Source organism: Pogoniulus pusillus, chromosome 8 (genome assembly GCF_015220805.1).
Source record: "Pogoniulus pusillus isolate bPogPus1 chromosome 8, bPogPus1.pri, whole genome shotgun sequence".
NCBI lineage: Eukaryota > Metazoa > Chordata > Aves > Piciformes > Lybiidae > Pogoniulus > Pogoniulus pusillus.
Window position 1 is genome coordinate 38,303,555 of NC_087271.1, and position 13,754 is coordinate 38,317,308.

The following is a 13,754-nucleotide window of genomic DNA, read 5'->3' on the forward strand; positions in this document are numbered from 1 at the left end:
TGCACTACTAAACGCCAGGGATGCAGAACAGAATGTGAATGGGAGCTTAATGTAACAGCAGTGATGTCCACCCAGCTGCACTGGCAGCTCCAACCAGCATTTTCCATCAGATGTAAACAAGGAAAGGGTTTGTTTCCTTTCACAGGTCTTTATCCTCTGTCAGACAAGATGAAATTCTCAAACTAAAGTGCATATGGAGCTTGGCTTTTCTTTATTGTGTTGAAATGTGTACTTCAGGCAGAAAATGCAGAGAGATGCTTGGATGTTTCACTTAACTGGCATCTGTAGAATCTGTTGCTTCTCCAGTGTGCACCATGGAGGGGTCAGAACTGTCTGAGTTGGACAATGTCTCTATTTGGGTTTCTGTAATTTAAGCAGAGTTGGTTTAAGGAATTTGTACAGCTTGAGCCATCCCCCGAAGAAATGTATAGCATAAACTTCCCAGCAGTTCTTCTCCCTTCTCTAAGATCCCAAATCAGGGACATCTGCACAAGAAGTAAATGTCCCCTGGTCAGTTAATAATTGCATCCCTCTGCTTTGTCAGTACTGAGTAGGCAGAATTGCTTTCCCTAGTTGTTTCTTTGCTACCCACGCTGAACATGATTTGTTGCTTTTAAGTGACTTTTTAATGTTACTGATAAAATAATTCTAGGATTTGATGTTCCTGTGTTCTGCTGAAAAAGCTCAGTATCCTGTTTTAGTTTGGGTAAGCCATCCGTGTTCCCTCTTCAGCCATGAGTGCCTGGTTCACCCCTCCAGGCAGCATAAGAACCTCACTGTTGTGTGAGCAGAAAAGGGCCATACCCTACGATGCTAAACAAGCACCAACAGCTCAGCATTGGCCCTTGCAGGGAGCACAGGCTGCTTGGCTTGCTTCTGAAGACATGGGCAAGCTACCTGGCATTCTGCAAAATATCACAGTCTGTATTCATTTGGTCAAGTGCTTTTATGGAAGACAAAAGAGTCCCTGGAGTGCCATTTGCTCTTCTGAATCGCCCTGTTATAAAGACTGCAAAATGTTGCAAAGCTTTGGTAGCAAGAGGGCTTGAATAATTCTAATCTCAGAGCAAAGTTACTGATTTTAAAGCATGCTCACTAGATTGTAGGAATTTTTTTATGGTGTTTGATATAGCCTGAGAACTGATCATGAATTTCTCAACTTCTCCTTAAGTTACATATGAAAACTGCACTACTGGATGGTCAAAAGGCAGTCTAACCTAAGAATGGCTCTTCCAGGCAGCACAGCAACTCTCTAGAATGGATTAAATCTGAGCTTTCTGGATGTTTCAGGGCAAAGTGATGGCTTGCAAACACTGCAGTGAGATTTTCAGCAAGGAGGGGACACTGAAGCTGTCTGCTGTAAGCACGGAGAATAAAGGCCTTGAAATAGATGACGAGAAGGATGCACTGAAGAAGCAGCTGAGAGAGATGGAGCTGGAACTTGCACAGACCAAACTGCAGCTCGTGGAAGCCAAGTGCAAAATTCAGGTAGGTGGAAAGCAAGCACAGCAGGGTAGTCTCCTAAACCTCATGCTCAGTCAAAAATAATTCTGAATGGTGCAAAAAATGGGTGCAGAAGGGAGCACACAGAACACACCACTGTATAGCTCTGAACTTCCAGAACAGTTTTCTGTCTGGAAAGAAAATGAATAAAAGGAGAGAGCTTTTTAATTGTATACCTAAGTATCTTATTCTGCCATTTCAATCTGTCTTCTCTCCTCAGTGTCTGGGAGGTAGCAGGGGAAAGTGCTGAACTGCAGGAATGGAGTTTTTGAGGGTGCTTTTAACTGTTTTGTGATCACTTCTGACTGTTCTGCTTTCTTAGGAGCTGGAGCACCAGAGAGGAGCCCTTATGAATGAAATCCAAGCTGCCAAAAACTCTTGGTTTAGCAAAACCCTGAACTCTATCAAAACGGCCACAGGCACGCAGCCACCGCAGCAGCCTCAGCCGCCCCTGCCACCCAGAGAGGGCAGCACATAGTGCCCACCAGAGCCGCCACAAGAGCACAAAGAACAACACAACTCCAACCCTGGAGGCTTCTCCCAGTGGTCTCTCCTGATGAGAAAAGGACAAAAGGCAGGAGGAGTGCAGGCTTGAAGTGAAATTCTTCGGTGTTTTTCATTCATTCTGATGTGACCCTTTTCAAAGGGGGGTGGTGGGGGAGGGAAACAAAAAGGTTAATTCCTGGTTTGTGTTGAATTCTTACTTCCCAAACTGCCTTGCTGAAAGCCACGTTCTGATACCTTCATACTTTTACACTTTATTTTATATGACTAGATGTTAAATAAATACTTCAAAAGTAGGTCTTTAATACATGACTAATTATTCAGAATTATTTTTATCTTGCATTAGAAGGTTTCTTTCTCCTTCTGGAGGAAGAGGGAGGATGACAGATGTACAGTGCTGAAGTGTAACCTCTGGGTAGAAAGCACAGTGTAATACATGTGTGTGTGTATGTGTGTGTGTGTGGGTGTCTAGGATCACTTACACCCCGGGACCATCTCAGAAGTTTATCTCAGTGACTGTGCCCTGCAGAGAAGCACTTTTTTGTAAAGCTTAGGCCACAGCAAAGGTAGTTTTGTGCTCTCTGGGCACAACTGTTTATGAGCTTTCCTGACCCTTTCTTTGTTTTGAGGTGTTTGTTTTTTTCCCCTGCAGAAATGCAAGTTAATGCAGTTCTTCATAGCACTGTTGTTTAAAGGCTGTTTACAGCTGAACTGGAATTGAACATAAAGTTACCTAATTCCCTTTTATTAGGTTGTGTTAATACTAAGAATTCCTTCCACTGGGAAAAAGGGAAAACTACTCAACAATTATTTGATGTTTTTTCTTGCTGAGAAGCAGAATGGAGACCTTGCATAGTCCTGACCCTTTTGTAAACTCTGTGCTGTAAAGGGGAGGTTTGGTGAATAAAAGCAATGAAAGGCTTTCCCTGGGCCTATAATCAAATTCTGAATTTGACACAGAAATGAGACATCAAATTAAAACAAACCCACCCAAACAGGCTTGCGCTGCAGTGATGAATAAAACATCACAGAAGCAAGGTCTGTTTGCCAGAAGTATTTGATTAGGGAACACTACATTGCTATTACTCATTTTTATAAACCCAAACATTTTTCAAGTGGAACACAAACCCTAGACTTGCCCATGGGGTAGACTTCTCTGATGATTCCCAAACCTGTCTGGTTGTTTTCTATCTCTTTAATGTAAGAAAATTCAAAAGCATTTGTTTTGACTGGACATTAAAAAGTGTTTATAGAAATACTTATTTCATGGAAAATTAAAACTATTGCTTGAACTGATGGACTATTTTTTTAATTATACCTGTCCTGTCTAAAGATGGTCTTGCTGCAGGTAAATGTCATTGCTGGACTAAAGGTCGTGTGTATTAATTGTTCCATTGACAGAATTGTTCCAGGGATCTGAGTTCTGTTCTGATCTTTTTTGTTTTTTTTAATTCTAAGGAATGCCATATCTTGTCAGTTTTGTACAATAAAATCTAATGATACCCATCCTCTGCTTTTGTTGTCAAGCATAAGTCACGATTCCTTTAAAAAGGATGGCACAAATTGAATGTTGCCTGTGCCAAAGGAGTGGTTCTGAGAGGCAAGTTGGGTGTTTGGAGTAGGGATCAGAAGCTGGAACTTCCACGAGCTGCAGTTTGGGCTGTGCAAGCCAAGTGCAAATGGGCTGCCCAGGGAGGTGGTGGAGTCACCATCCATGGAGGTGTTCAAAAAAAGCCTGGCTGAGGCACTTAGCGCCATGGTCTGGTTGATTGGCCAGGGCTGGGTGCTAGGTTGGCCTGGATGAACTTGGAGGTCTCTTCCAACCTGGTTGATTCTATGAAAATATAATCACTGTGCTGCCACAACAAAATTCTCTAAGACTAAAGGCTTAAAAATGTTAATTTAAAATGTACCTGCAAGAACTATGACTGTCTGGAGATATGAATACAGTGAGGACATAAAGGGGAGGCAAAGCAGAAGGAATTCCTTTGGCAAATACTAAGAAAGATTCTAGATTTCCCTGGTTGCTTTTTTGCTGACAATTGCCTGTTTCCATTCTCTTGATGGGCTAAACCTAACCAGTCATTCACTAATCAGTTCTGCTTCACACTCAAACTGTGTAATAAGTGTGAGGAGGTGACATTTAACAGTTCCTGGTGATCATTACATGTAGGAGCACTGTACCAGTGAACGACACCGATGGCCTGACAGCTGCCTGAATTTCTCCTTTCAGTTAAATTGTATTTTGAAGTGGATTTAAAACCCTAAGTGGAAAAATACAATAATAAAAATAGATGACTGTGGTTCCTTGAGCAGCTGAGCTAACCTAGCAGCTCACTACTGCTCAAACATCTCAACCCTCCAACTCCCTGTTATGCAGCACTGTCCCCTCTCCTTGTTATTTCGCTTACTGGCAACAGAAGAAGGGGACACAGTCTCAAGTTGTGCCAGGGGAGGTCTAGGCTGGAGGTTAGGAGGAAGTTGTTGACAGAGAGAGTGATTGGCACTGGAATGGGCTGCCCAGGGAGGTGGTGGAGTCACCATACCTGGAGGTGCTAAAGTAAAGCCTGGATGAGGCACTTAGTGCTATGGTCTGGTTGATTGGACAGGCTTGGGTGCTAAGTTGGACTGGATGATCCTGGAGGTCTCTTCCAACCTGGCTGATTCTATGATTGTAATTTAAAGCAACCAAACAACAAGAGTTGGGTGGATTTCCCATGCCACACGCACCCCCGTGCCCTCCCCTTAGTCTTTTACCTGGATGATGAGTTAAATCCTCTCAAAGAATCCAGTGAGTGCAGGCAGATCGTGGGAGTGAGACTTCCCCAGTTCTCCAAAAAAGGAATTGGTCTGTACATTTGCCTTGTTTCATGGAACCAGCTCTTGATGCAGTATAGCAGCTCTCTGACGGCAGAAGCTGAGTCTCTGACACAAACATGTCTGCTACCTGCTAGCAGTGGTGATTTCAGAGCCTTAGAAGCTGGACACTGGCTCACATCAGCAACCGTTTCAGAAGGCAGTGGCTTCAGTATCACCCTGGCAACGAAGTAAAGGCAGTTGTCAACTCCCACATCCACACAAAGATCGAAGGAAGCATTTGTGGCAGGTGCACTTGGAAGAGTAATAATTATGCAAAAGCTGTCTTCTGAAAGGAGAAGATGGCTCTGTGGTGTTGCCTTGATGAATGAGCAGTTACATCCAGAGAGAAGGAGAGAAGCCAGGCTGCAGGATGAAACAAGGCAAGGTGAGATCCTCCCTGCTGACTATACATGCTGTTGAGAAGCTGAGCTTCCTGCAAGAAAACAAACCTGGGCTTTAATTAGCCCTTTCAGCAGCCTGTGACAAAGCCACGTGCACAGGCATCCCAGACCCACTGATCTGTCAGGGAAAGCTGGCTCCCTGTTTAGCTTTTCAGCAGGAAACCTCTTCAAAGTCTCACTGAAAGAGTTACTTTCACGTGGCACTGTCCCTAGGTCCTAAGTCTTAGCTCCTAGTCTAGCTCCTAAGTCTGGAAAGATGAATCTTTTTCTTTCCCTGAGTTAGTATTAAACTGTCCACATTAAACTTACACTAAAACTAATTTGAATTTATATATATATGGAATTAAATCTATTTTTTCAATGTTGTTGGGAATACACTGTTCTGAAATAAAGCTTTGATTAGGGACAAACTTCCAAATGACATTTTTAGTACAGCTGGTTCATCTTTGCTGGATTCAAATTTGTTCCTGAGATGCCAAATATGGTTTTTTTCTTTTTATTTTCCACTTTATGTTGTTTTTATTTTGACTGTAACACTTTACAGGGTAAATGAAGCAAGGTTGATACAGTTACATGGTACATCTGTGAACTATTCTTGTGTTCTCTTTGTGAATCAAACCTAGTATTCTCAATAGGACTTATTTCACTGAGTTTAACAAATTCTAAATGTACCCAGAGAGAATGAAAAACAATTAAATAGAATCATAGAATCATAGAATCAACCAGGTTGGAAGAGACCTCCAAGATCATCCAGGCCAACCTAGCACCCAGCCCTGTCCAGTCAACTAGATCATGGCACTAAGTGCCTCAGCCAGGCTTGGCTTCAACACCTCCAGGGACGGCGACTCCACCACCTCCCTGGGCAGCCCATTCCAATGCCAATCACTCTCTCTGCCAACAACTTCCTCCTAACAGCCAGCCTCTATCTCCCCTGGCACAGCTTGAGGCTGTGTCCCCTTGTTCTGTTGCTGGTTGCCTGGGAGAAGAGGCCACCCCCCACCTGGCTACAATGCCCCTTCAGGTAGTTGTAGACAGTAATAAGATCACCCCTGAGCCTCCTCTTCTCCAGGCTAAACAGGCCCAGCTCCCTCAGCCTCTCCTCATAGGGTTTATGTTCCAGGCACTTCACCAGCTTTGTTGCCCTTCTCTGGACATGCTGCAGCACCTCAACATCTTTCTTGAATTGAGGGGCCCAGAATAGAGAATACCACCAGTGTTGTTACTCAGAGAAACTGCAGAATCTCTGAGATTCAGATGCAGTCACATTGATTAAAACCAGTGGTGGGAAAGGCAGGCAGCCATATAACCAGTACTGCCAGCTGGCAAACACATTCTGCTCATTAATTAGTACTTCATTTGCTACAGCTATGTTAAATTGCTTACACAGGTGAACATTGTTTATGCCTTGTTAGACCTTTTAAAGGAGGTCTTTTGGCTGGCCCTTGAAATGTGATTGAAGAGTTGAGCTTTCATCTGTGTCACTGTGTTAAAAGCAACTCAAAATGGCACTCACTGACTGAATGTGGCAGTTTAGGAGTAAAGAAAAATTGGAGTTTACTGGGTCTGAAGTATCCAGACTTGGAAGCAAGGTAAGTCATGCTTTCACTACGGGGTGAAGGTAGGGGCTGTTCCCTTCCTTCTGGTAAGCAGCTGCAGCAAAATCCTTGAAACTGCTTGTAGGTATGGGAGAAGTACACCTCTTCTTTTGATTTATTGCTAGACTCAGGGATAATCAGCACACTGCTGCATAATCTTACATACCTTTGGCATGGACAATGGGGCCAGGCTCTTCTCAGTGGTCCCCAGCGACAGGGCAAGAGGTAATGGGCATAAACTTCAATGTAGGAAGTTCCACCTAAACATGAGAAGAAGCTTCTCTACTTTGAGGCTGGCAGAACACTGGAACAGGCTGCCCAGAGCGGTGGTGAACTCTGCTTCTAGAGAGCAGCCTGCCAGGACATGCTGCTCTGTGATCTACTTTAGGTGATTCTGCTCTGGCAGTGGGGTTGGACTCCAATGATCTTCAGAGGTCCCATCCAACCCCTACCATTCTGTAATGGAAAACAGAAACACTCCTCTTAAAACACTGGTTTTCTTCATACTGCTAGAGAACAGTGCATGCTCAAGAAAAACTCATAATTGATATTGCTGTGGGAATGAATGAAAATGAGGACAGAGATGTTCCCCTGCAGCCTGAGGGACTGTTCTGGCCGACAGATACACCTTGGTACATCAGAACCCTGAGGAATGTGCTGTGCCAACAGCTGGCTGCGTGAGGGCAGTCAGTACACACTGTGCCAGGAATCATCTTGAAAACAGGCTTGAACTTAATACATTTTTGTTCTACTAATAACCTACTGGGAGCTGTCCCATTACTTCCTTCCAAGTAATAATACTAGGGGGAAACACACAATGAAGCACTCCAGTTTAAGCCTTTCAAGTTAGGCTAAGTATGCATCAGACCAGCCCTTAAAACTGGGCTAATTTGTGGATGACTTTGGGAGAACAGGAAGAGCTAGCAGGGCTTTCCTCTCTCTCCTGAATTCCAGCTGCTTTGGTACTGACCATATTTCAAGCTATTTTTACTTGGAAAAGACTGAAAGATATGGGTAAAGGATTAGGATATTAGTTCCTCTGATGTTTTTATTCAGTGAGACTTGCTTTTACTTAACCTGTAAAAGGAATCTGTGTGTATGTTTGACAAACTAGATAGATTTATATATATAACATGTAGGAAACTGAACCAGGAGGGATTGTAGACCAAAATACACAAAAAGAATTTGGTGTCATAAGCTTAGTCTGTGTTTTTCTATCACCAGAATCCTGGGCTGTGCTAATTTCCTCTCAGTTTCTCTTATTCATGTATTTTATATAATACATGGATAGCACTAACAATGCAAATAAGAGCAGATGTTCTTAGATTTTCCCCATCCCCCTTTTCCCAGTAATCCTTGAGTTTGCACTGCTGCTGATACCATGCTCAAAAGCTGTGCCAGGAGCTCTCTTGAGCTTTGGGAACTGTTGCTTTCCCATGGAAGGAGAATCTTTGGCTTCTCTGAAATGGGAAATGATGAATACAGAAAACAAAATCTAACCAAGCATGATTCAGATCTCTCAATGTCTGCTGTTGAAAGCAGATGGACTTCAGGACACTGAAAACAGCAGTTTCAAAGCTCTGACTCCATCACAATCAAGTTGTCCAGGTGTGGAGTTCTATTTGTTATCTGGGTGTGTCCCAAGTCCTAAAGAGTGAGGAAACAAGAGCATCACAGCTGTGTGAGTCTTTGAAGTGAGAACAATTCGGTATTGCCAGTACTGGTGTAACAAACCCATGTATTCTCTAAAGCAGAATTTAATGCTCATTCATAAAAGAGCAATTCTATGTACGTGGTCACAGCCAGTGTTGACTCTGTTACAGAGTTGTTTGGATCAGAACCTTGTTATCAGTGTGTGAACGATGTCAAATAAACAGAAGTGCAAACAAAACAGGAATTAGGTGCTTATTTGCATATGCTCTTTACTTAAGAAACAGCTTAAATCTGTTTGCAGCAATAAGCAGCTACTGTGTCAGGATATCCAGCTGGGCATTTTCTAGCAGCAGGACACAGTGACTCAGCAGACTACATGGCTAATTCTAATCATTTCATTAGGAGAATGTATTTATTCACAAGGGGTAACCTGGCCCACATGAGTCTAACAAACTGGCACTACTGACCTGGTCCCCTGCTCTGCATGCTAACCATCACAGAGACCATACTGGAGAATGGGCTTTTCCTAAAGCTGGTTGATATACAGCAGTGTGTAATAGGGGTGATTGTTAAGATCTTTATGCTTTGCTGGAGCACACATGAGAAACGGGCAACTGAACCATGAGGCTGAACAACTGAAGGAAGAGATGCAGGGAGCATGAGACAGCAAGAAACAGAAAACAACCTAGGACACTGAGCCTTAGAAGATAAGAATGGCTGAGCAAGAACAGGACAATGTGGAATTTACAGCAGTCAGAACTAGCCAAATGCTTTATAAAGTCATTTTTCCATGTGAGCAACTGCTGTAGGGTTTCTATTTTATTAACCAAGATGACAAGGCATTGTTCCCAGATAACTGCAAAAGCACACAGCACTTCAGAGGGAAGACATGGAGGCAGAGGTAGAAAAGCTGAAGATAAAATTTACAACTTGTACCGTTTTACCTCCACATAACTACTCAAAGACTGTTTGTAATCAGTTGCTATCAATGCCTGCAAACAGAAGCAGAAGAAATGGCTATGATGTGCTAGATAAAAAAGCCACACCCTTTCAAAGCCCTCTCATGCTCTGAGATCCCCTGTCTCTAGAGCTAATGCACTCTGCACTGTATTTTAGTCTGCCAGACTAACCCAGGAAATTCCAACTGAGTTTCAGTACTCCCGCTAACTCTAAACTAGCTTCTCTTCCCCTCCCAATACAAGAGCTGTTCTGAGCTCTGATGCCCTGAGTGGAGAGGTTTGCCACTTGGCTCCTAGTAAGGATGCACAGAAAAAGAAACCCTGGATTTGTCAGGCTCTGTTCTGTTTCCAGACAGGGGCCAATAAAGCATCCATATGCAGCTTAATGCAGAGGAACATTCTTTTTACATGTCAAGAACGACAATGCTTTCACATGGAAGCTGCCACTCAAGTGGAAGTGCCACAGGCACTGAAATGCTGCTTTTAAGGAAATAAAACACTGCTTTTTATTTAAAAAAAAAAAAGGATACAAAAATTAAATTACAGGCTCACTTACAAATGCATTTATATAGTAGTGAAACCATTTCTCCTCTAGCCAGAAATTAAATTACAAAGCAATACCAATCTAAATTCTAAATCTATGAGCACGTCCTAATGTAAGACCACAACTGGGAATTAAGAAACTAAAAAGATTAGTAACTAAGGGAAAAAAAAACCCAACAAAAACCACAGAAAGGTTGGTTGTTTTTTGTCTCAGTGATCACAAAGAAACAACTTCTGAATAAGCACCTGCCCCTAACCAATTAAATAACCATGCCACAAAAGTAAATTGCAACTGACCATATTGTTTTTTTCCAGGTAAAATCAACCAGCCCAGCTTTAAATGCTGCTTCTAACCACGGACAGGCTGAATGAAGCTCAGTCCTGTGATAATTAGACATAACTGCAGGGTTATATGCAGATCTTTCCTGACCTTTTTTCAACCACAGGCCTTTAATCACTGGACCAGAGAGTTTCTAATAAACACTTCAGTATGTCTGTTACAAGTGCTTTGTGGGATGAAAGAACTGAAACAATTCTGTTATTATTTTGAAATGTTGCAGTTTATGAAAAACAGAAATCAGTCAGGGTTGGAAGGGACCACAAGGAGCAGCCAGTTCCAACCCCCCTGCCATGCCCAGGGACACCCTACCCTAGAGCAGGCTGGCCAGAAACTTAACCAGCCTGGCTATAAACACCTCCAGCGATGGGGCCTCAACCACCTCCCTGGGCAACCCATTCCAGCCTCTCACCACTCTCACACTGAACTTCCTCCTCACCTCCAGGCTGAATCTCCCCACCTCCAGCTTTGCTCCGTTCTCCCTAGTCCTGTCTCTACCTGATAGCCTAAAAAGTCCCTCCCCAGCTTTTTTTAGGCCCCCTTCAGATACTGGAAGGCCACAAGGTCACCTGGAAGCCTCCTCTTCTCCTCCAGACTGAACAGCCCCAACTCCTTCAGTCTGCCCTCATAGCAGAGCTGCTCCAGCCCTCTGAGCATCCTCCTGGCCCTTCTCTGGACATGCTCCAGAGCTGGATGCAGTATCCCAGGTGGGGTCACAGCAGAGTGTAGTAGAGGGGGAGGATCACCTTCCTGGCCCTGCTAGCCACACTTCTTCTGCTGCAGCCCAGGCTCTGCTTGGCTTTCTGGGCTTCAAGTGCACACTGCTGGCTCCTGGTGAGCTTCTTGTCCAGCAGCACACCCAAATCCCTCTCCTCAGGGCTGCTCTCCAGCCACTCACTGCCCAGCCTGGATTTGTGCTTGGCATTGCCTCAAACTAGATGCAAGACCTTGCACTTGCTCTTGTTCAACCTCCTGAGGTTGGCTTGTGCCAACCTCTCTAGCCTGTCCAGGTCCCTCTGGATGGATCCTTGCCCTCCAGTGTGATTTGGAATAATGATTTTGAGTCTACAAAGAGCATTAAAAGACTGACCTCAGCTCTGTTGTGTCAGAAACTAATAACAGACACTAACCTTCTGATCTGTCTCCACGTTTCTCAAGCTCCCTTATCTTTGCCAGTTAGAAGTTCACACAGTTTTATTAATGAATATTCCCTCCTATTGTTTGGGCTAACAACACATTTTGAACAAAAGAAATAAAGAACAAAATCATCCTTGGCTTCACATTTTCTATACTTGTACGTCCATTCAACCTATTCTCCCCAGGCCTCTATTAAAAAACCCACAACACAACCCTCTCCCCCCTAAAAAAAAACCACAACAAAACAAATAACAACCTTGAACAAACATAAAAAAAATCAAAGCAAAACCCACCAAAGCAAAACAAATGACAAAACCACCTCAAAACACGGCTTTATTTTTTTAACAGATGACTTAATTCCTGAGTGTTCCCTTAGTAAAGAAAATCAGTTTCTAAGCCCACAGATCAGCAAAGGAGCTGACATTCACAGAATCACAGAATTGCTTAGATTGGCAAAGCCCTTCAAGATCATGGAGTCCAATCATTAGTTTCGCACTGCCAAGTCCTTGACTAAACCAAACCCTTCAGCACAACATCTAATCACTATGAAGGGCTATGGTTGGAAAGGACCAAGGGAACAGGAATGGCTGTTACAAGCAGCACCCACACTTCTAGGGAAAGCCTACTTTTAAAATGCTGAGTGACTCTACCCTGTCTTGGCTCCCGTTGTTTGTAAAGACATAGAATCACAGAACTGTTTTGATCAGAAAAGATCTTCCAGATCATCTCGAGTCCAACCATTAACCAGCACCGCTTGGTCGCCACTAAACACCATTTCCTTCAGCACCACATCTGCACATCTGAAACCCCACCAGGGATTGGGACTCCACCACTGCCCCGGACAGGCTGTTTCAGGGCTTGGTAACCCTTTAGGGCAGGGGTCCCCAAACTTTTTGAACGGGGGGCCGGTTCACTGTCCCTGAGACACTGTCGGGGGCCGGACTGTAGTTTGGTTCCAGCCCAGTCCCCGCGGGTGCTTGGGGGCTGCGGAGGCCGGCGAGCGGATTGAGCGGCAGACAGTGGCTGCGTTGTTTCCCCACCAGCCCCCGGCGGGCGGCTCCGTACATACCGGCGGGCCGGGCTGAGGACCCCGGGGGGCCATAGTTTGAGGACCCCTGCTTTAGGGGATATGATTGTTCCTCATGTCCAACCTAAACCTCCCCTGGGGCATCGAGACCGTTCCCTCTTCACAGTATCACAGTATCATCAGGGTTGGAAGAGACCTCACAGATCATCAAGTCCAACCCTTTACCACAGAGCTCAAGGCCAGACCATGGCACCAAGTGCCACGTCCAGTCCTGCCTTGAGCAGCTCCAGGGACGGCGACTCCACCACCTCCCCGGGCAGCCCATTCCAGTGTCCAATGACTCTCTCAGGGAAGAACTTTCTCCTCACCTCCAGCCTAAATTTCCCCTGGCACAGCCTGAGGCTGTGTCCTCTCGTTCTGGTGCTGGCCACCTGAGAGAAGAGAGCAACCTCCTCCTGGCCACAACCACCCCTCAGGTAGTTGTAGACAGCAATAAGGTCTCCCCTGAGCCTCCTCTTCTCCAGGCTAACCAATCCCAGCTCCCTCAGCCTCTCCTCGTAGGGCTGTGCTCAAGGCCTCTCCCCAGCCTCGTCGCCCTTCTCTGGACACACTCAAGCATCTCAATGTCCCTCCTAAACTGGGGGGCCCAGAACTGAACACAGCACTCAAGGTGTGGTCTAACCAGTGCAGAGTACAGGGGCAGAATGACCTCCCTGCTCCTGCTGACCACCTACCACTTGCTTCTGAGATCAAACCCTACCTCATTCCAACCTCCTGTCGGGCCCAGATCCAGTTCCCCCTCAGCCTCCTCTTCCCCAGGCTGGACACCCTCATGACCTCTCCCACTCACCTGCTCACACACTGCCATTGCCTGTTCTTTTTATCCACACTGGAAAATCTGAATCTGAGACCTGGGGAGAGTGGAACTGTTGATTCTCAGTGCGTTTGTTTCACCTCACGTATGATACAAGTGACTGGTGTGACATCTCTCGGTGTACTCTAGGCCTCGGACAAGCGCAAGCCAAGTACCGCCGAAACTTCCAGTCCTTTCTACAGGAATCCAAGCTGCGGCGGCACAGGAGGCGGCCCCCGGGAGCACGGCCAGCTCGGACGGCCTGCCTCTGACCCTCGCTCCCTCAGGGCGGCGGCTGGGACCCCAGGGAGGCGGGAGGCCCGCGGGCCCGCCCCGCCACATGGCTCGGCCGGTGAGCGGCGGAGGGGCAGGCCGCGCCGAGC

General features: G+C 45.3%; 1 protein-coding gene and 1 long non-coding RNA gene across 9 annotated transcripts in view; one reads left to right on the forward strand and one right to left on the reverse strand.

Moving 5' to 3' along the window:
- RABGAP1L (RAB GTPase activating protein 1 like) overlaps positions 1 to 3,513 on the forward strand; it is a 302,720-nt gene extending 299,207 nt beyond the window's left edge. For all 7 annotated transcript variants that reach the window (XM_064148102.1, XM_064148104.1, XM_064148103.1 and 4 more), the window contains 2 exons: positions 1,291 to 1,488; positions 1,826 to 3,513. In XM_064148102.1, the coding sequence (XP_064004172.1) occupies positions 1,291 to 1,488; positions 1,826 to 1,981 (354 nt within the window). In that variant the 3' untranslated portion in view covers positions 1,982 to 3,513. The remainder of the gene's footprint in view (positions 1 to 1,290; positions 1,489 to 1,825) is intronic.
- LOC135177721 (uncharacterized) lies at positions 31 to 13,745 on the reverse strand. 2 transcript variants are annotated; one of them, XR_010303134.1, is made up of 4 exons: positions 13,369 to 13,745; positions 7,029 to 7,318; positions 4,765 to 5,229; positions 31 to 363 (listed from the first exon to the last, which is right to left on the reverse strand). It is a non-coding gene; the product is annotated as an uncharacterized LOC135177721 (long non-coding RNA). The 2 variants fall into 2 exon arrangements; XR_010303135.1 differs by having other exon boundaries at positions 4,765 to 5,299.
- Positions 13,746 to 13,754: the final 9 nt, after the last annotated feature.